Consider the following 20,626-nt stretch of genomic DNA (forward strand, 5'->3'; position numbering starts at 1 on the left):
TGTGTTGTTTGCATGTTATTGTTCTCTTTGATCCTTTCTAAACTAAACTGAACACATGCAGTTTTACAGGTCAAACTATGTCAAGTTAAAGGGGTTAGAATCTGCTCTTGAAGTCTTGAAGGTTTTCTGCATCAGAGAGGAAATGTTGTTTATTTTCATATAAAATCTAATAATCTTCAGAAAGCATTACAATTAAAACTATGCTTTAATATTCCTGAAACACGACAAAGACAAAAGGACCACAAAGACACGACAACTAGCACAAAGCGACTGGGAAGGACTGCAAGGAGACTAGAGACGACTAGGAAGAGAGACTTAAAACAATTACAGAGAGAATAGAGAGTACTACAGAGAGACTTAAGACGACTTCAAAAAGATACTTAAAACAACTACGAAGAGACTTAAAATAACTATATTAGACACAAAATAACAACAAACAGATTGAAAACACTTTAGACGATTTCAAAGACACTTAAAACAACCATAATGAGTCAGAAAACAACTACAAAGACACTTAAGTCACTTAAGACGACTGCAAAGACACTTAAAACAACTATAAACAGAATGAAAATGACCTGAAAGAAACTAACAACAACCAAAAATAAACTTAAAAAAACTTCAAAGACACTAAGACGAGTGCAAAAGTGGAAAAGCATCTTTAGAGACACATAAAGAGAGTTACTCTGACTGCAGAGAGTCAGTGATTTCCTGTAAACGGTGGTGAACTGAGTAGTAACAGTAATATATTTTTATTAATGCTGTCAAAATGATCGCGTTAACAGCGGTAATACATTTTTTGAATTAATTGCGTTAAAATATTTAACGCATTTAACGCATGTGCAGAATGGCCCGCCCCATACATCCCACCAGTGGCAGCGCCAGGGTATGGCTGGGGTAGGCTACACCCATACCAAGAAATGGCTTAGCCCCTCCGTGTGCACAGACAGGCTGCTGTTAACGTCGGTCTGTACAACGAACTTGTGCCAAAACTACGCCAATCCGCTGCGGAGGGAGACTCCCCCCCCTTCACTGGAGAACTGCGCTAAAACAGCTGATCACAACGTTCACACTCTGTGGTCACAAAGTACTCCACTGCCCCCGTCCCCCCGCCCCCCCCCCCCCCCGTCGACTTTCCTGAAGTACTCCCCCGTTGATAGAAATCAACACGTAATGAAATAAGACCTCACGGTTTGATGATTGATAGGTGTGTGGGCTGTCTTTCATTTTGACACACATAATTTTTTTATAATAAACATAGATACTGTATGTTAAATGGATATTACATTACATTACATTACATTGCATTTAGCTGACGCTTTTATCCAAAGCGACTTACAATAAGTACATTAGACCAGGAAGACACAACCTTGAAGAAAACAGAATCATATAAGTACATCAGGTTTCATAGAGCCAAACATTTCAAGTGCTACTCAACTGGCTTTAGATAAGCCAGTCCTTTATTAGTATATAAGTGCTTTGTTAATAGTTCTATCGCTCGAAGTGGAGTCGAAAGAGATGAGTTTTCAGTTTGCGCCGGAAGATGTGCAAGCTATCTGCCGTCCTGATCTCAATGGGGAGCTCATTCCACCATCTTGGAGCCAGGATAGCAAACCCACGTGTTTCTGCTGATGGGAACTTGGGTCCCCCTCGCAGCGAGGGCGCAACGAGTCGTTTGGCTGATGCAGAGCGGAGTGCACGTGCACGCGCTGGGGTGTACAGTTTAACCATGTCCTGGATGTAGGAAGGGCCAGATCCATTCGCAGCACGGTAAGCAAGTACCAGTGTCTTGAAGTGGATTCTAGCAGTTACCGGAAGCCAGTGAAGGGAGCGGAGGAGCGGAGTGGTGTGGGAGAATTTAGGAAGGTTGAAGACCAGACAAGCCGCTGCATTCTGGATGAGCTGCAGAGGTCGGATGGCACATGCAGGTAGACCAGCCAGGAGGGAGTTGCAGTAGTCTAGGCGTGAGATGACGAGAGCCTGGACCAGAACCTGAGTCGCTTTCTGAGTCAGCTGGGGACGTTCCTGATGTTGTAAAGCGTGTATCTGCAGCAGCGGGTTGTAGCAGCGATGTTTGCAGTGAAGGACAGGTTGTTATCTAGGGTCACACCCAGATTCCTTGCAGTCTGAGTCGGGGAAACAACTGAGGTGCCGATGTTGATTGTTAGGTCAAGAGTGGGACAATCTTTTCCCGGAAGGAAGAGCAGCTCAGTCTTGTCAAGGTTGAGCTTGAGGTGATGAGCAGACATCCACTGAGAGATGTCAGCTAGACAAGCAGAGATGCGTGCGACGACCTGGGTCTCTGAGCGGGGAAAGGACAGAATGAATTGGGTGTCATCAGCATAGCAGTGGTATGAAAAACCATGCGGGCTAATGACTGATCCGAGCGAGTTTGTGTACAGGGAGAAGAGGAGGGGACCAAGAACAGAGCCCTGAGGGACCCCTGTAGTTAATTGACAAGGGTCGGACTCAGACCCTCTCCAAGTCACCCTGTAGGTACGGTCTTTCAGGTATGAGGTGAGGAGGGAAAGTGCAGAGCCTGAAACTCCAAGTTTTTGGAGAGTGCGAAGGAGGATCTGATGATTCACCGTGTCGAATGCAGCAGACAGGTCCAATAGGATGATGACAGAGGAGAGGGATGCAGTTTTGGCAGTGTGCAGTTCCTCCGTGACAGCAATGAGAGCAGTTTCTGTGGAGTGACCTGCCTTGAAACCAGACTGGTGCGGATCCAGAAGGTTGTTCTGATTGAGATAACAGGAGAGTTGTTTAAAGACAGCGCGTTCAAGTGATTTAGACAGGAACGGGAGGAGAGAGACAGGCCTGTAGTTTATAACATCAGACGGGTTGAGAGTGGGTTTCTTTAGGAGAGGGTTTACTCTTGCCTCCTTGAGACTGTTTGGAAAGTGACCAGAAGTTAGAGAAGTGTTGATGAAATGGGTGAGAAACGGTAGAATATCAGCCTTCTTTCATTTATCTTTCCATTCCCACAACAATATACATAAAGAAATGGCATATTTTGGACATAGTTCGAATAGTGATTAATCATGATTAATTCATTTTTAAACTGTGATTAATCTGATTAAAAATGTTAATCGTTTGACAGCCCTAATATATATATATATATATACTGTGTGAGGGTATAGAAGGGCATTCCCTCACACAGCCTCTGATGCTCTGAGACAATCATCACGTTTATTTAAATTACATGACAGGACTTGATGGCATGTGACTCACTGAGAGGAGGGGGAACCCAGTAAGGCTGTCAGGCTTTAAATAGTTCCTCTACTGTGCATGTTTGTTAGCTCAGCAGTTTGGAACATATTCAGAGCACAAGCTGTGAGTGGGTATTCCAGCTAATATTAACACGTTAGATCAAGGAGACGTTTCTACAGCTGTGGATATTTGAAGAGACAGAAGTATAGGATACCAACTCGTAGGATTATGGATGCTTACGTTAAGAAGGAGAGGACTCTTTAAAGTAGAGACACTACATACTGATATACACCTGAACATCAGCAGGATAGGATTCATCTTCCTATTATACACACATGCATTTCCAAACATTTGGACTACCTATGTTGCAAATGTATTATCTTTTCAATTTGCACACGGCATCTATTGCACGTCTGTGCGTCCTGGGAGAGGGATCCCTCCTCTGTTGCTCTCCCTGAGGTTTCTCCCATGTTCCCTTTAAACTGTGGGTTTTCTCCGGAAGTGTTTCCTTGTACGATGTGAGGGTCTAAGGACAGAGGGTCTAAGGACAGAGTGTGTCGTATTGTCATACTGATATTTTGTACAAACTGTAAAGTCCACTGAGACAAATGTAACATTTGTGATATTGGGCTATATAAATAAACATTGATTGATTGATTGATTGATTGAGAGGACTCTTTAAAGTAGAGACACTACATACTGATATACACCTGAACATCAGCAGGAGAGGACTCTTTAAAGTAGAGACACTACATACTGATATACACCTGAACATCAGCAGGAGAGGACTCTTTAAAGTAGAGACACTACATACTAATATACACCTGAACATCAGCAGGAGAGGACTCTTTAAAGTAGAGACACTACATACTGATATACACCTGAACATCAGCAGGAGAGGACTCTTTAAAGTAGAGACACTACATACTGATATACACCTGAACATCAGCAGGAGAGGACTCTTTAAAGTAGAGACACTACATACTGATATACACCTGAACATCAGCAGGAGAGGACTCTTTAAAGTAGAGACACTACATACTGATATACACCTGAAACATCAGCAGGAGAGGACTCTTTAAGTAGAGACACTACATACTGATATACACCTGAACATCAGCAGGAGAGGACTCTTTAAAGTAGAGACACTACATACTGATATACACCTGAAACATCAGCAGGAGAGGACTCTTTAAAGTAGAGACACTACATACTGATATACACCTGAACATCAGCAGGAGAGGACTCTTTAAAGTAGAGACACTACATACTGATATACACCTGAACATCAGCAGGAGAGGACTCTTTAAAGTAGAGACACTACACTTTAAACACCTGAATCAGCAGGAGAGGACTCTTTAAAGTAGAGACACTACATACTGATATACACCTGAACATCAGCAGGAGAGGACTCTTTAAAGTAGAGACACTACATACTGATATACACCTGAACATCAGCAGGAGAGGACTCTTTAAAGTAGAGACACTACATACTGATATACACCTGAACATCAGCAGGAGAGGACTCTTTAAAGTAGAGACACTACATACTGATATACACCTGAACATCAGCAGGAGAGGACTCTTTAAAGTAGAGACACTACATACTGATATACACCTGAATATCAGCAGGAGAGGACTCTTTAAAGTAGAGACACTACATACTGATATACACCTGAACATCAGCAGGAGAGGACTCTTTAAAGTAGAGACACTACTGATATACACCTGGACATCAGCAGGAGAGGACTCTTTAAAGTAGAGACACTACATACTGATATACACCTGAACATCAGCAGGAGAGGACTCTTTAAAGTAGAGACACTACATACTGATATACACCTGAACATCAGCAGGAGAGGACTCTTTAAAGTAGAGACACTACATACTAATATACACCTGAACATCAGCAGGAGAGGACTCTTTAAAGTAGAGACACTACATACTGATATACACCTGAACATCAGCAGGAGAGGACTCTTAAAGTAGAGACACTACATACTGATATACACCTGAACATCAGCAGGAGAGGACTCTTTAAAGTAGAGACACTACATACTGATATACACCTGAACATCAGCAGGAGAGGACTCTTTAAAGTAGAGACACTACATACTGATATACACCTGAACATCAGCAGGAGAGGACTCTTTAAAGTAGAGACACTACATACTGATATACACCTGAACATCAGCAGGAGAGGACTCTTTAAAGTAGAGACACTACATACTGATATACACCTGAACATCAGCAGGAGAGGACTCTTTAAAGTAGAGACACTACATACTGATATACGCCTGAACATCAGCAGGAGAGGACTCTTTAAAGTAGAGACACTACATACTGATATACACCTGAACATCAGCAGGAGAGGACTCTTTAAAGTAGAGACACTACATACTGATATACACCTGAACATCAGCAGGAGAGGACTCTTTAAAGTAGAGACACTACATACTGATATACACCTGAACATCAGCAGGAGAGGACTCTTTAAAGTAGAGACACTACATACTGATATACACCTGAACATCAGCAGGAGAGGACTCTTTAAAGTAGAGACACTACATACTGATATACACCTGAAACATCAGCAGGAGAGGACTCTTTAAAGTAGAGACACTACATACTGATATACACCTGAATATCAGCAGGAGAGGACTCTTTAAAGTAGAGACACTACATACTGATATACACCTGAACATCAGCAGGAGAGGACTCTTTAAAGTAGAGACACTACTGATATACACCTGGACATCAGCAGGAGAGGACTCTTTAAAGTAGAGACACTACATACTGATATACACCTGAACATCAGGCAGGAGAGGACTCTTTAAAGTAGAGACACTACATACTGATATACACCTGAACATCAGCAGGAGAGGACTCTTTAAAGTAGAGACAACTAAATACTGATATACACCTGAACATCAGCAGGAGAGAACTCTTTAAAGTAGAGACACTACATACTGATATACACCTGAACATCAGCAGGAGAGGACTCTTTAAAGTAGAGACACTACATACTGATATACACCTGAACATCAGCAGGAGAGCACTCTTTAAAGTAGAGACACTACATACTGATATACACCTGAACATCAGCAGGAGAGGACTCTTTAAAGTAGAGACACTACATACTGATATATACCCTGAACATCAGCAGAGAGGAACTCTTTAAAGTAGAGACACTACATACTGATATACACCTGAACATCAGCAGGAGAGGACTCTTTAAAGTAGAGACACTACATACTGATATACACCTGAACATCAGCAGGAGAGGAACTCTTAAAGTAGAGACACTACATACTGATATACACCTGAACATCAGCAGGAGAGGACTCTTTAAAGTAGAGACACTACATACTGATATACACCTGAACATCAGCAGGAGAGCACTCTTTAAAGTAGAGACACTACATACTGATATACACCTGAACATCAGCAGGAGAGGACTCTTTAAAGTAGAGACACTACACTGATATACACCTGAACATCAGCAGGAGAGGACTCTTTAAAGTAGAGACACTACATACTGATATATACCTGAACATCAGCAGGAGAGGAACTCTTTAAAGTAGAGACACTACATACTGATATATACCTGAACATCAGCAGGAGAGGAACTCTTTAAAGTAGAGACACTACATACTGATATACACCTGAACATCAGCAGGAGAAGACTCTTTAAAGTAGAGACACTACATACTGATATACACCTGAACATCAGCAGGAGAGGACTCTTTAAAGTGGAGACACTACATACTGATATGCACCTGAACATCAGCAAGAGAGGACTCTTTAAAGTAGAGAAACTACATACTGATATATACCTGAACATCAGCAGGAGAGGAACTCTTTAAAGTAGAGACAATACATACTGATATACACCTGAACATCAGCAGGAGAAGAACTCTTTAAAGTAGAGACAATACATACTGATATATACCTGAACATCAGCAGGAGAGGAACTCTTTAAAGTAGAGACACTACATACTGATATACACCTGAACATCAGCAGGAGAGGAACTCTTTAAAGTAGAGACACTACATACTGATATACACCTGAACATCAGCAGGAGAGGAACTCTTTAAAGTAGAGACACTACATACTGATATACACCTGAACATCAGCAGGAGAGGAACTCTTTAAAGTAGAGACACTACATACTGATATACACCTGAACATCAGCAGGAGAGGACTCTTTAAAGTAGAGACACTACATACTGATATACACCTGAACATCAGCAGGAGAGGACTCTTTAAAGTAGAGACACTACATACTGATATACACCTGAACATCAGCAGGAGGACTCTTTAAAGTAGAGACACTACATACTGATATACACCTGAACATCAGCAGGAGAGGACTCTTTAAAGTAGAGACACTACATACTGATATACACCTGAACATCAGCAGGAGAGGACTCTTTAAAGTAGAGACACTACATACTGATATACACCTGAACATCAGCAGGAGAGGACTCTTTAAAGTAGAGACACTACATACTGATATACACCTGAACATCAGCAGGAGAGGACTCTTTAAAGTAGAGACACTACATACTGATATACACCTGAACATCAGCAGGAGAGGACTCTTTAAAGTAGAGACGCTACTGATATAATGAAACCTAATCAAGTGCAGAAACATATTTTCTGTGTCTGAAAATAAACGAACCGACGTGCTTCTGATTAAAAGAAGGAATGTGACGAGATAGGAATAATTTCTCTGCTTCAAGCCGACACACCCAGGATCTGCACCAGCATGCCGAGAAGCACACACACTTTACTACACACACACACACACTCTATAGCACACACACACTTCTCAACTTTCTCAGGGTGTGTGAAGCACATTTGAAGCCATTGCACAAAAAAAGTTGCAACGATATTTGAGAAATACTCGGCTGAGACACTTCTCACTCAGGAGACACTCCTTTAGCGGAATGCAACAGGAAGTGAAGCAGGAAGTGAAGCAGGAAGTGAAGCAGGTGTGAGAGGAACACAGGGATTCAAACAATAGGCGTCCTTTAAACAACTCTTTAGTAGGTCATAATAAAGCGGTCGTCTTTATCTCTTTCTCAGGAAGGCGAGGCCTCACTACTGTGTGTGTGTGTGTGTGTGTGTGTGTGTGTGTGTGTGTGTGTGTGTGTGTGGGTGGGCGGGCGGGGTGTGTGTGTGTTTTACTGCAGACTAAATTTACATAGCTCTCTGACACACAAGTGTGAGTCTCACGAGAAACTACAGCAAGTTGTTTTCAGTCTCAGGATGCATCACTGGACACACACACACACACACACACACACACACACACACACACACACACACACACACACACACACACACACACACACACACACACACACACAGGTCTGTGAAACATGTCTGTCTGGTTTCACAGTTTCTGAGCTTCTCGTAAACTCTTCTCTCCAGATGTTTCTCTCGCTCTCGTTTCCTGACACTTAGGATTGCAGGCGGAGAAGTGAGACTGCACTTTTTACACACACACACACACACACTTGAAAGTGTTCCAGTTTGAACTTGTCTGCCAGCTTAACGTAAGAGAGTTTGAACACTCACAGAACTTTTTAGGACTTTTGAAAACCACATTTACTTTGTATTATATATCTATATATTATGAATGAAGAGAAGTCCTAGAATCACTTTTAAACATTCAATATTCAAAGCGACACAAAGAACATGCATGAACACATCTGTCTTGTTTAATAATAACTATCCGTGATGCCGTTTGTGGATCAATGCTATAGAACATTACATCGTTGTGTTACCATCATTATTCAAGACGTGTGTATATTATTAAAGTTATATTGTGTTCCTGAAGACTTGCTTTCATTCTTATGTTTCAAACCGGTCTTATTCTGTTAGAGCGTGTTGTTATTTACTGTCTCTTTAATGCCTGTTTTTAAATGCCATCATATTTTGCATTTCTACTTAAAAATTCATTCGTAAACGTGTTGCCTTTAAATGTTCACACTGTTCTTTAGGAAACTACAGCATGTCTCATCTTCTGAGTGTAACTCTGTACACACCTTTCTCTCCGAACACACACAGCCAACAGGAAGTGTGTGTTCTCTCTGCAGGAACAAACACTGGAACCGGCCCATCAGGATCTGCCTCACTCTTCATATTCCCCATGTATTTATTTACACATTCAAATGGCGTCCAGAGAACACGTGTACATATTTAAATGACTATACTCACTCAGAAACGCTTGTTTGACTGCGTTTCTCATATCAGCATCAAATGATAACACTTTCATGGTCCAACATGTTTACACATTGATTCACTTTAAGTTTATAAGTTATACTTCTTATATTCTGTCTTTTCATCAATGCTTCGGTTCCAGCTTCTCAAACGTAAGGATGCTTTTCGGTTCGATACCCCAGGCTCCTGCTGACGGAAACGTCATTTAAACAACACATTATTTCTGGTTCTTCTCTGCTTTTAATGCGAGAGGTCAATGAAGAGGGTAGTTTGTTTTAAGCGACTGTACATCCTAAAAAGGATTGATAAATGTTTTCCTTTGCACGTCTTAGCATCGAGGATAACATGTAAGACTCGTTTCATACCAAACACAGCCCGTCTTCCTCTTAGTGTGTGCAGCAGGAATCAGTAAAGCACCGACACGTCGCTGAGCACTGAAAGATATTTATTAGAAAAGAGGAGCAAAGCATTTTTACAAGGCGATCAGCAGCACGATCAGGATTACCCTGCGATCAATAACAGGAGCTTCTATATCTGCAGCACAGGAGGAAACACTATATACACACACACACACGCACGCAGTTTAACATCAGGGACTGGTGGAGGTGTCGAGGCCCTTTCTGGACTTGAAGCTCTTGAGAAGGGGGTTCACTGAAGCGAGGGAACGGCAAACGGTTAGTGCAGAGGTGCATTGTGGGAGCTGAGGGACCTTCCCCCGACTGTATCTCCTGAGGAACCCTTTGGTTGTAGCGATGGCTATAAACCCCCCCGGCCGCTCTTCACAGAGCCTTGCTCTTGTTGCGGCGCCGCCGGACCTCCTCCATCAGCTCCGTCAGGTACCTGATCTCCCGGCTGATGGCCTCCGCTCTCTCCTCCAGAGCTTCGTTCTTCTTCATCAGCTCCTCGCACTCCTCGCTCACAAGGTCCTGCTCCACCCGCTTCTTCTGCCGGTAACGAGTGGCCGCCGTCTTGTTCTGCTCCATCTTCTTCAGCTTCTTCTCCACCACCTTGGGAGCGCCGGACACCGACTTCATTTTGATGGAGATGGAGGAGGAGGAAGAGGAGGAAGGTTCTGGTTTTTTAGAGTACGGCTTGGTCCTGGAGGAAGAGGGAAGCGTTGGAGTTGGAGGAGAAGAAAGGAGGCGAGGGGGGGAGTCGGTGAAGGACTCGATGCCTGAGTCGCTCTCACAGTCGCTGGATGGAGGAGAGGTTTTGATTGGCTGATCGGAGAGAGCGTTCACTACCAACATGTGGCCTGAGGAGGGAGGAGAGGGGAGTACAACGGGGGAGGAGAGGACATCCAGGACGTCCTCTTCACTCCCCAGGTCCAGGGTGAAAGCAGGGGAGGGGGGCTCGGACTTCAGCACCACCTCCTCCTCCAGGTGGGGGTCCAGAGGCAGAGGGAGGGAGGAGTGGAAGGCGTCCAGGTGGGGGTCCAGAGGCAGAGGGAGGGAGGAGTGGAAGGCGTGGGGGTCCAGGGGCAGAGGGAGGGAGGAGTGGAAGACGTCCAGGTGGGGGTCCAGGGGCAGAGGGAGGGAGGAGTGGAAGACGTCCAGGTGGGGGTCCAGGGGCAGAGGGCGGGAGGAGTGGAAGGCGTCCAGGTGGGGGTCCAAGGGCAGAGGGAGGGAGGAGTGGAAGGCGTCCAGGTCCATGTGGGGGTCCAGGGAGGCCAGCAGCTCCTCGCGGGAGTCGTCAGAGCCAATCAGAGACTCCAGGTCCAACTCACTCAGGTCGATTTTCTCCGACATCCAGTCCATGCCAGCGAACGCATCATCTGCCGAGAGAGGAGAGTCCTTTAGTTTATATACACAGAACCACATGACCATCGTGTTAGCCGACGTTTAAGACTATTCAAACCCTTTTAGGAATGACCCGCAGAAAAGCTGTACAAACCAATCTATCAAATAACAAACTGATTTGACCGGCGTCTTTGATTGATCACTGAAATGCTGGAATCTGTTTGACGTTCAATAATGACCTCAAACGTTAATTAAAACGTGAGTCTCACAGCCGTTGGCTTTAACAGACGCCAAGAACCACAATCATTACAACAAAGAACACGTCACTGAGAAACGCCACTTTTAACTAAACCAGTTTGACACACACAGAGAGAGAGAGAGAGAGAGAGAGAGAGAGAGAGAGAGAGAGAGAGACACACACACAGAGAGAGAGAGAGAGAGAGAGAGAGAGAGACACACAAACACAGAGAGACACACACACAGAGAGAGAGAGACACACACACAAACACAGAGAGACACACACACAGAGAGAGAGAGAGAGAGAGAGAGAGAGAGACACAAACACAGAGAGAGATGAGGAGAGAGGAGGCAGAGATAGGAGAAGGGATGAGTAGATAGACGATGAGACCGAGAGTGAGAGAGGATGAGAGAGAGAGAGAGACCACACACACAACCCACAGGGAGACACACACACACCCTAAACCATGACTGTTTTTCACAACCGAACACACCCACGCATACCGCGGCCGGTCCTTGATTGTCATGCAACTCGTTTTTCGTACCACGACCTTCAAAGGACTTCAGCTCAGAAGGAGGAATGACCCTAAATAGAGGGACAGTGACCTTGAGAGCAATTAGCTTCACCATCTGGAGACACGTCAAAGCTTCAGGAGATCCACTGACACCAAACAGCCGTAAAGCATTCACCAGTCTCCTCTCACCGCTCACTGAAGGAGTTTCTAACCTTACTTTCAAATCAGCTTCCAGGTAATGATGACCCATCAGTCTCTGTTGACGGGCTTCAGTGCTACCAATCCTCTGGTGCCTTTGGTAGGATTTAGGTCTCCAACAACGCAAGGAAGGTTTAAGACTTTTCCTAATTTAATACAAGACACTTTATAGCTGTCTGGATGCCATATTGTGAGATCTCTTTTATTCCAGTTTTAGTTAAACATGTTATTTCAATATTGTCTTTATATAAAGAACCCAATTCCCCACTAGAATAAATGGAGTATTCTGCCTTTTAAACAGAGGTGTTGAAATGAATCGTTTCTACGATGCGGACGATTCTGCATCGATGCAGAGACAGAACATAATCGATTATAGCGTAGTCACGTTGCTTCCTGATCTTCCGGCTAGACAATAACGTTTTTTTTTTTTCTTTTTCCCATCAAACCGGTCGGTGACGCAGAGATCAGGGAACGGACGTGACAGCGGCTCCAAACACGGAGCAGTCTGCGTTCTCCAGCAACAACAGCAGAATGACCCGCTCTGAATCAGCCCGTGTCGCTGCGGCTCAGACACATCGAGTTATGTTTTTGTCGTCATGTCAGGTTTTTGGTGGATTTAATCAAGTCTTGGATTGCAGAGTGAACGTCCTCTTGCTATTTTCAGACGATATATACGTGTGTACAGTTTGTGAAGGCAGGAGGAAAGCTTCCGCGATCACCGTCTCCTCTCTAGTGCTCCAAACCCCGCCCCCTAGTTTTGATATGCTGTTGTAAACACTCCTGTTGTCTGCTGTGTTCAGACTCAAGTCATGTTAGTGATGCCACATTCAGGACATTCAGTGTCCTTTCTTTAACCAGTTAAGCCCGAAGGTCCCCCCAGTGGACCCCTCCCACAGTTTTTTTTTTCTCACATGTCTCAGGGCTTCTTAACATTTCTGAAACTATTAATGTGTCATACCCTTTTAAAGGTAAGAAACTCCGCGAACTGACAATAAGAACAATTGTTAGCTAAAAAAAACACAAGAGTAATACCAAGCCTTTGAATTAGCATTGAGCGAAAAAATGCTAACTAATGCTAACGCTTTTTTACACACAACACACGGTAGAAATGCCCTTATTACTATCTTAACTGCACAAACAAGATATACGATTTAAAGCTGAGACTCCACAGATTCCACACATGTAATGTCATCACTGTCCGACCTTGAATTCCTGGAGCTATCAGCCAGAAAAGAGAAAGTAAACAACATCCGGTTTCAAAAATATTACAATAATTACGTCTTACCTTTTTTGATTTGTGATCAAAAGTTGTGTTCAACGGAATAAAAACGCATCTCAAGGTTAATCCAATGTCTTTGTGTCACGTAGAATGTTTTACTGATAATCAATCATCATATTTATGGCAATATACTCGGTATAAAGTATTGCCGTCCAGGCTTGCACTTTCAGATATGCTTCGTTTGCTTCTCTATTACGTCCGCTATGGTAATGTTTACGTAGATTTGGGAACTGCCCATCGATTCTATTGGTTCTGATGGTTAAGAAAAAGGTGTAAATCACACGAATCGACCAATGGGTTCCAGAGATATGGTCCTGCGCAAATTATAAAGAATGGCAGCCAACTTAAGTACATTACGCAGCCGACTTCATTTATTGTTTACAACGTAACGAAGCAGGAAATGCAGCAGGACCCAGAGCGCACGGAGCGCAGAGCGGACAGCAGATAACGGAATTGCAGTTTTATTGCTTATAGATTATCAGAACATTTCAAAGGGGACACAGCCCCATTGGATATTAATCTATGGATTAACTACATCATCGTTTTTATCGTTTTAATGCCATTGAAGACCAGTTTAGACCAGACAACGAGGAAGGTAAGTCATTGTTAGCCTAGCGCATTAGCGCTAGCGCCATTTGTTTTGATGTACGTTTTTGTTGATAACGTCGCAAGTTTGTATCTTTCAGTGTTGGCTGTTCAGGTGGGCACCGTTAGATTCTGTGTCTCCTTGCGATCATAAACAATGTGTTGGATGTGCAGCTAGGATAAGTAATAAGGGAGCGAGGAGTGATTTTCGGTGCAGTAATAGGTTAGCATTTTTCGCTCGGGGCTAATTCAGAGGCTCACTGTAAGAGTAAGCCTATGTTTTATTTAATTTTTTTTCACAACAGTTGTATTTGGATGGAATGAATACCTATAGTGATAATTCAAAGTAATAAAATGATTTTTACAGTGAAAAAGTTCAAATGGAACTGTTGGTTCCCAAATTACCCAGAGGTGAGTCCGCTTAGACTTTATTTTTCTAAATCTCTCTAAAAAGGTTTTTTTCTCAAATTTCACTTGTTTTGCATCAATCTTGATACAGGGTACTTATTATATGTTATAGTTTGGATTCCTAAAGCTTTTAGTCTACTAACCCATCATGCAAGGGTGGTTTTCACTACAAGTAAAGGTTTTTTTTTTAGTTGGACAATAGAATTTACATGTTTTTACTATGTTCCATCTGAATTTACTTTAAAATAAAAACATCTATATTGATTCTGACACTTCTACATCCAACTCACAGATGTAACCTTGCTTTGAGAAAAATAATTATTAATTTACCCCTTTTAGAAGTGAAGATATATCATTTGTTGTGTTAGTGGCATTTTCGAGGCTGAAACCTGAAAAACAGGCTCAGGGCTTAACTGGTTAACAGAAGAGCGTTGCTAGAAGATGCATCTCGACCGCAGGAGCATTAGTTTTTGAGGATGGAACAATTTCACACACAGATACGGTATAGGGAGGCTAGACCGACACAATTGGTTTATTTTGGTTTATAATTTAATGTCAAGACATTTATGTTATTGATCTCTGACGCCTTTCTAAATAATTGACTGCATGTATTCATTGATGAAACAGAAGCCATGTGCAGTAATATAGAGAATTGAGGATGCAACGCATTGTGATGCATCAGGATATCGAACCGAAGCGTGAGACCAGTGAAGATGCACAGCCCTACTTTTAAACACTTCTTAAATATTGATTGTCATTTTAACACCAACTAAGAAGACTTTGAGTATCCGGGGAAACCTTGAAGCGTATTTACTCTAAATACACAGATAAATGGTCTCTCACCGCTGCAGTGCTCTGCTCCTGTCGGGGCGTGGAGCAGCCAGGCGAGGGGGTCCTCGGAGGCTTTGGTACCCAGGAACAGAGAGGCGTGGGAGGGGGGAGGGGAGGAAGAGAAAGAGAGGGGGGGCGAAGCTGGAGCCTTCCCCTCTAGATAGCAGGAGGGAGAGAGAGCTTCTTCGTCTTCATGGTCCAGAAGGGGCCCCATGGGGTCAGCCGTCAGAAAGGAGGGCCCTGTAGACGAGGGGCCGTTAACATCTTACTTCCTGAAACAATATATTGATTTAGTTTGTCGAGCACATGCTGCCTGGTGCTCAGCTGGAGTTTTACCATTACAACTTTGAGACTACTCGGGGACAGTTTCATCCTACAAGACTGCTAAACACCTGAACTAAGAACATCCATCTGGTATATATCAATATACTGTTCAATAAAACAGATCAAATAGTGCAAGTAAATAAAACACACTTTCCCACTTGTTACCCAACTAAAGGCTCAGTATAAATGAGTGTCCTTGTGGAAACGACACTAACCTAAGTTCAGGGCCTCCACGTCCTCCAAGGCCAGGCAGAGCGTCATCGCGGCTGCTCTGGGTTTTCAGGGAGAATAGAAATAAAAAGGAGTCCGGTATCGAGTGGAGGCGGTCGGGCCTGCTGTCGACGGCAGCAAAGCTGAGGGTGATTGCCGAGAGAGACCTGGGGGAAAGGGAAATGGGTTATATACATCGTTTTAGATTAGCAACCCCACACTTTAAATGTTCTTTTCGTCTTTATTATTTATCTACCTTTGTTTTGTTTTATTTATTTTATAGGTCTTAATCTTTTTTTATTTATTTCTGTTGTACCGATATGTTCACTTTGTTTTATATTGTTGCATCGACTCACTTGTCTTCTGTCTTATCTGTCGGAGAGAAACTATTATTTATTTTATTTGTATTATCACACCTTCTACCTCCTTGTGTCGATGAACCTGATCAAATGTTATATTTTGCTGCATGTACCTTTTAAAGTTCTTAACAGGTAATCTGAGGGGAATTTCTTGTGTGTTTTTACTTGTGATGTGTCATCTTGTAAAGGCAAGGCAAGTTTATTTTTATAGCACCAACACAAGGCAATTCAAAGTGCTTTACAAAAAATGAAAGAGATTAAGAAAATGGCATTTAAAATCAGTCATTAAAAGAAAAGCTAATAAAATAAACATTAAAAGAAAAAAAAAGCGCTTTGAGCGGCACGTGCTGTATGAATAAAGCTTTATTAAGTGTGCACTTTATGGACTTTTGTTTATCTAAAAAGATTATCATATTTATCTCATCTGCACAATGAATACTTGTACTGTCGCTACTTTAACTATATTTTGATGCTAATACTTTAGTACTTTCAGTTGAGTAACATTTTGAATGCAGGACTTTTACTGTACACTCTGGTACTTCTCCTTTTACTCAAGAACAAGATCTGAGTACTTCTCCTTTTACACAAGTACAAGATCTGAGTACTTCTCCTTTTACACAAGTACAAGATCTGAGTACTTCTACTTTTACTCAAGTACAAGGTCTGAGTACTTCTACTTTTACTCAAGTACATGATTTGAGTATTTCTCCTTTTACTCAAGTACAGATCTGAGTACTTCTACTTTTACTCAAGTACAAGACCTGAGTACTTCTTCTTTTACTCAAGTACAAGATCTGAGTACTTCTACTTTTACACAAGTACAAGATCTGAGTACTTCTACTTTTACTCAAGTACAAGGTCTGAGTACTTCTACTTTTACTCAAGTACATGATTTGAGTATTTCTCCTTTTACTCAAGTACAGATCTGAGTACTTCTACTTTTACTCAAGTACAGATCTGAGTACTTCTACTTTTACTCAAGTACAAGACCTGAGTACTTCTTCTTTTACTCAAGTACAAGATCTGAGTACTTCTACTTTTACTCAAGTACAAGATCTGAGTACTTCTTCTTTTACTCAAGTACAAGATCTGAGTACTTCTTCTTTTACTCAAGTACAAGATCTGAGTACTTCTACTTTTACTCAAGTACAAGATCTGAGTACTTCTACTTTTACTCAAGTACAAGGTCTGAGTACTTCTACTTTTACTCAAGTACAAGGTCTGAGTACTTCTACTTTTACTCAAGTACATGATTTGAGTATTTCTCCTTTTACTCAAGTACAGATCTGAGTACTTCTACTTTTACTCAAGTACAAGACCTGAGTACTTCTACTTTTACTCAAGTACAAGACCTGAGTACTTCTACTTTTACTCAAGTACAAGACCTGAGTACTTCTACTTTTACTCAAGTACAAGATCTGAGTACTTCTACTTTTACACAAGTACAAGATCTGAGTACTTCTACTTTTACTAAAGTACAAGATCTGAGTACTTCTACTTTTACTCAAGTACAAGATCTGAGTACTTCTTTTACTCAAGTACAAGATCTGAGTACTTCTACTTTTACTCAAGTACATGATTTGAGTATTTCTCCTTTTAATCAAGTACAGATCTGAGTACTTCTACTTTTACTCAAGTACATGATTTGAGTACTTCTCCTTTTACTCAAGTACAGATCAGAGTACTTCTCCCTCCTCTGGTCTCGTTAATGCTGTTAGCATGTGGGGGAAGGGAGGCTAATGTTGGGCTAATCCGTTCCTCTGAGGTGACAAAGCTGTGTAGAAAAGAAGAAACGCCCCGCCCTCCACCGGGGGATAACATTGCCTAATTTGGTCATGCTCTGGCCGGTAGTCCCATCTCATACGTGACGGCGAGATGTGGGAGGGTAACCGCCATTTTCACAACAGAGCAGCAAAGACAAAAAAATACAGCGCGCCATTTTGGACACGCCACGTTGTCATTTGTTCATTATTCAAACATTACTTGTGTTTAAAATCACTCAAACTGTGTTTTAAATGTGGAATAAATGACTTTAAAATAGGGGGTTTGACAGTTAAGTATAGCAAGACGATCGTTAAAGCCTGTCTCGCGAGCGTTCTAACTCCAACTGACAGTTTGTGTAATTTGACACTGACACCCAAAAACAGGAAATATTCACAACATTAATGTCGATATTAATACTTATATTTCCCCTAAATATTTAAATAATTATATCACAAAGAGATAGAAACCTCTGCTTTTTATTTACCCCCATTGTTTCTCACACCACGGATGATTACATTTAGATTTAAATACAAATGCTCCTTTTGTAATTCGGATATTTAAACATTAGAACATATTTTCTTATAATTTATTTTATTCTTTTCAAATATGTTGGGATGCTTTCCAGTATTTTGTTAACTTATAATGAGCAAAACATCCCAGTCTTAATATATGATAGGATAAGATATGGCATTGAATTGGATAACAAAACGAACATTAATAATTTGATTATATTGGCAAGATATTTTATACACAAATGTCACTTTCTCAAAATGTCCCCAGTATTTATATTTTCCTAAGGACATGAAATTCTAGTTAAAAATTGTCCAAAAAACGTATAAAAGCACAACAACTTTACACATTTCTTAACACCTTTAAACAGTTTTTACCAAGGCAGATTCCTCGTTGTGTAAAAACCAAGTTATAATAATAAACACAAGAGAAATACATCCGGCATGTTGCCAGAAATAGCAACTGTTCTAACTTCAACTGACAGTTTGTAATTTGATACTGACACCCGCAACTGCCAATATAAATGAAGATATAAAGAACAATACTTACGCCATGTTGCCAGAAATAGCCAGTGCACTTTGCCTTTGCACAGCCGGGTTATTGCCAATGCAGGAGAGCCGCTGCACGCCGTTAAATTGCCATGTTAGCGGGGATAGATTTTACTGAGGGTCGGTGTTCACATTTAAATCTGAATTAACTTAGAGAGTCGGTGTTTATATTTGAACCTGAATGAACGAAGACTGGAGAACACAGAGTGGACGAGGTGTAGGGAGTCACGCTAGTATATATAGAGCCGAAGCACCGCCGTGTGTATTCCTCCGCGGTATCAGTCCGCGGGCTGCGCTTGATTTTGTGGCAGCGCAGCCGGGCAGTTTTAATCAGTTGACACACGAATGAATAGTAAATGAAATAAAACAAAAGATAACAAAGAGAAGAAGTTATTTAAATGAACACAAGAACATTTGAGAAAAAAAGTCCAATAAAAAGAGGGTTTGCCTGCTGACGGTGAAGTATTTCTTATTTTAATTCAAGTTTAACTCTTTAGCACACTTTTCACAGGGCAGTTAACACAAACCAGACACAAACACACTGCTGTGATGACGCTACACGACTCTGGCCTGTGATTGGTTGGATTCATTACGTCAACACGGCTGACAAAATAGATCCATATGTAGCTTTAAACCTACATGAGGGCTCCCTTACTTCAGATGTAGGTCAAATGCAAAATGTAAACATTGGGGAAAAAAGGGGTAAGGACGGAATTAGGAGATGTTTTATTCCTAATATTGACTCTTATTTTACATGTCATGTCCTAAAAGAGCTTTTCTGTTTATAATATGTAACGAAAATGCAAAGAAAGAATATTAAATAATCATTTATTTGTTTTATTCCAAATTAAACAGGTCTTAAGCATAATGTATTATATTAAAAATAACTGATACACTAAACATAAGAAGACTATATATATATATATTATATTTAGTTCTACCTCCAAATGTGTGTATATGTATATTTGTGTCTATGTATGTGTAGTGTCCCTACTTTAAAGAGTGCTCTCCTGCTGATGTTCAGGTGTATATCAGTATGTAGTGTCTCTACTTTAAAGAGTCCTGCTGATGTTCAGGTGTATATCAGTATGTAGTGTCTCTACTTTAAAGAGTCCTCTCCTGCTGATGTTCAGGTGTATATCAGTATGTAGTGCCTCTACTTTAAAGAGTCCTCTCCTGCTGATGTTCAGGTGTATATCAGTATGTAGTGTCTCTACTTTAAAGAGTCCTCTCCTGCTGATGTTCAGGTGTATATCAGTATGTAGTGTCTCTACTTCAAAGAATCCTCTCCTGCTGATGTTCTGGTGTATATCAGTATGTAGTGTCTCTACTTTAAAGAGTCCTCTCCTGCTGATGTTCAGGTGTATATCAGTATGTAGTGTCTCTACTTTAAAGAGTCCTCTCTGCTGATGTTCAGGTGTATATCTGTATGTAGTGTCTCTACTTTAAAGAGTCCTCTCCTGCTGATGTTCAGGTGTATATCAGTATGTAGTGTCTCTTCTTTAAAGAGTCCTCTCCTGCTGATGTCCAGGTGTATATCAGTGTGTAGTGTCTCTACTTTAAAGAGTCCCTCTCCTGCTGATGTTCAGGTGTATATTCAGTATGTAGGGTCTCTACTTTAAAGAGTCCTCTCCTGCTGATGTTCAGGTGTATATCAGTATGTAGTGTCTCTACTTT

The 20,626-nt window shown here is 41.6% G+C and overlaps 1 protein-coding gene across 1 annotated transcript; it reads right to left on the reverse strand.

Moving 5' to 3' along the window:
- Positions 1-9,870: 9,870 nt before the first annotated feature.
- atf4a (activating transcription factor 4a) lies at positions 9,871-19,192 on the reverse strand. Its single transcript, XM_034200786.1, has 4 exons — positions 18,951-19,192; positions 15,774-15,935; positions 15,247-15,474; positions 9,871-11,216 (listed from the first exon to the last, which is right to left on the reverse strand). Exons 2-4 carry the CDS (start codon positions 15,817-15,819, stop codon positions 10,222-10,224), a joined length of 1,269 nt encoding a protein of 422 aa, XP_034056677.1. The 5' UTR covers positions 15,820-15,935; positions 18,951-19,192; the 3' UTR covers positions 9,871-10,221.
- Between the last annotated feature and the right edge of the window lie 1,434 nt (positions 19,193-20,626).

This window comes from Gymnodraco acuticeps, unplaced genomic scaffold, assembly GCF_902827175.1.
Source record: "Gymnodraco acuticeps unplaced genomic scaffold, fGymAcu1.1, whole genome shotgun sequence".
Taxonomy (NCBI): domain Eukaryota; kingdom Metazoa; phylum Chordata; class Actinopteri; order Perciformes; family Bathydraconidae; genus Gymnodraco; species Gymnodraco acuticeps.

Coding starts and splice junctions, on each gene's coding strand:
- atf4a (XM_034200786.1), bottom strand. CDS start 15,819: ATGACGCTCTGCCTGGCCTTGGAGGACGTGGAGGCCCTGAACTTAG. Junction 15,475..15,773: donor CGTGGAGGCCCTGAACTTAG/GTTAGTGTCGTT, acceptor CCTCGTCTACAG/GGCCCTCCTTTCTGACGGCT. Junction 11,217..15,246: donor AGGAGCAGAGCACTGCAGCG/GTGAGAGACCAT, acceptor CTCTCTCGGCAG/ATGATGCGTTCGCTGGCATG.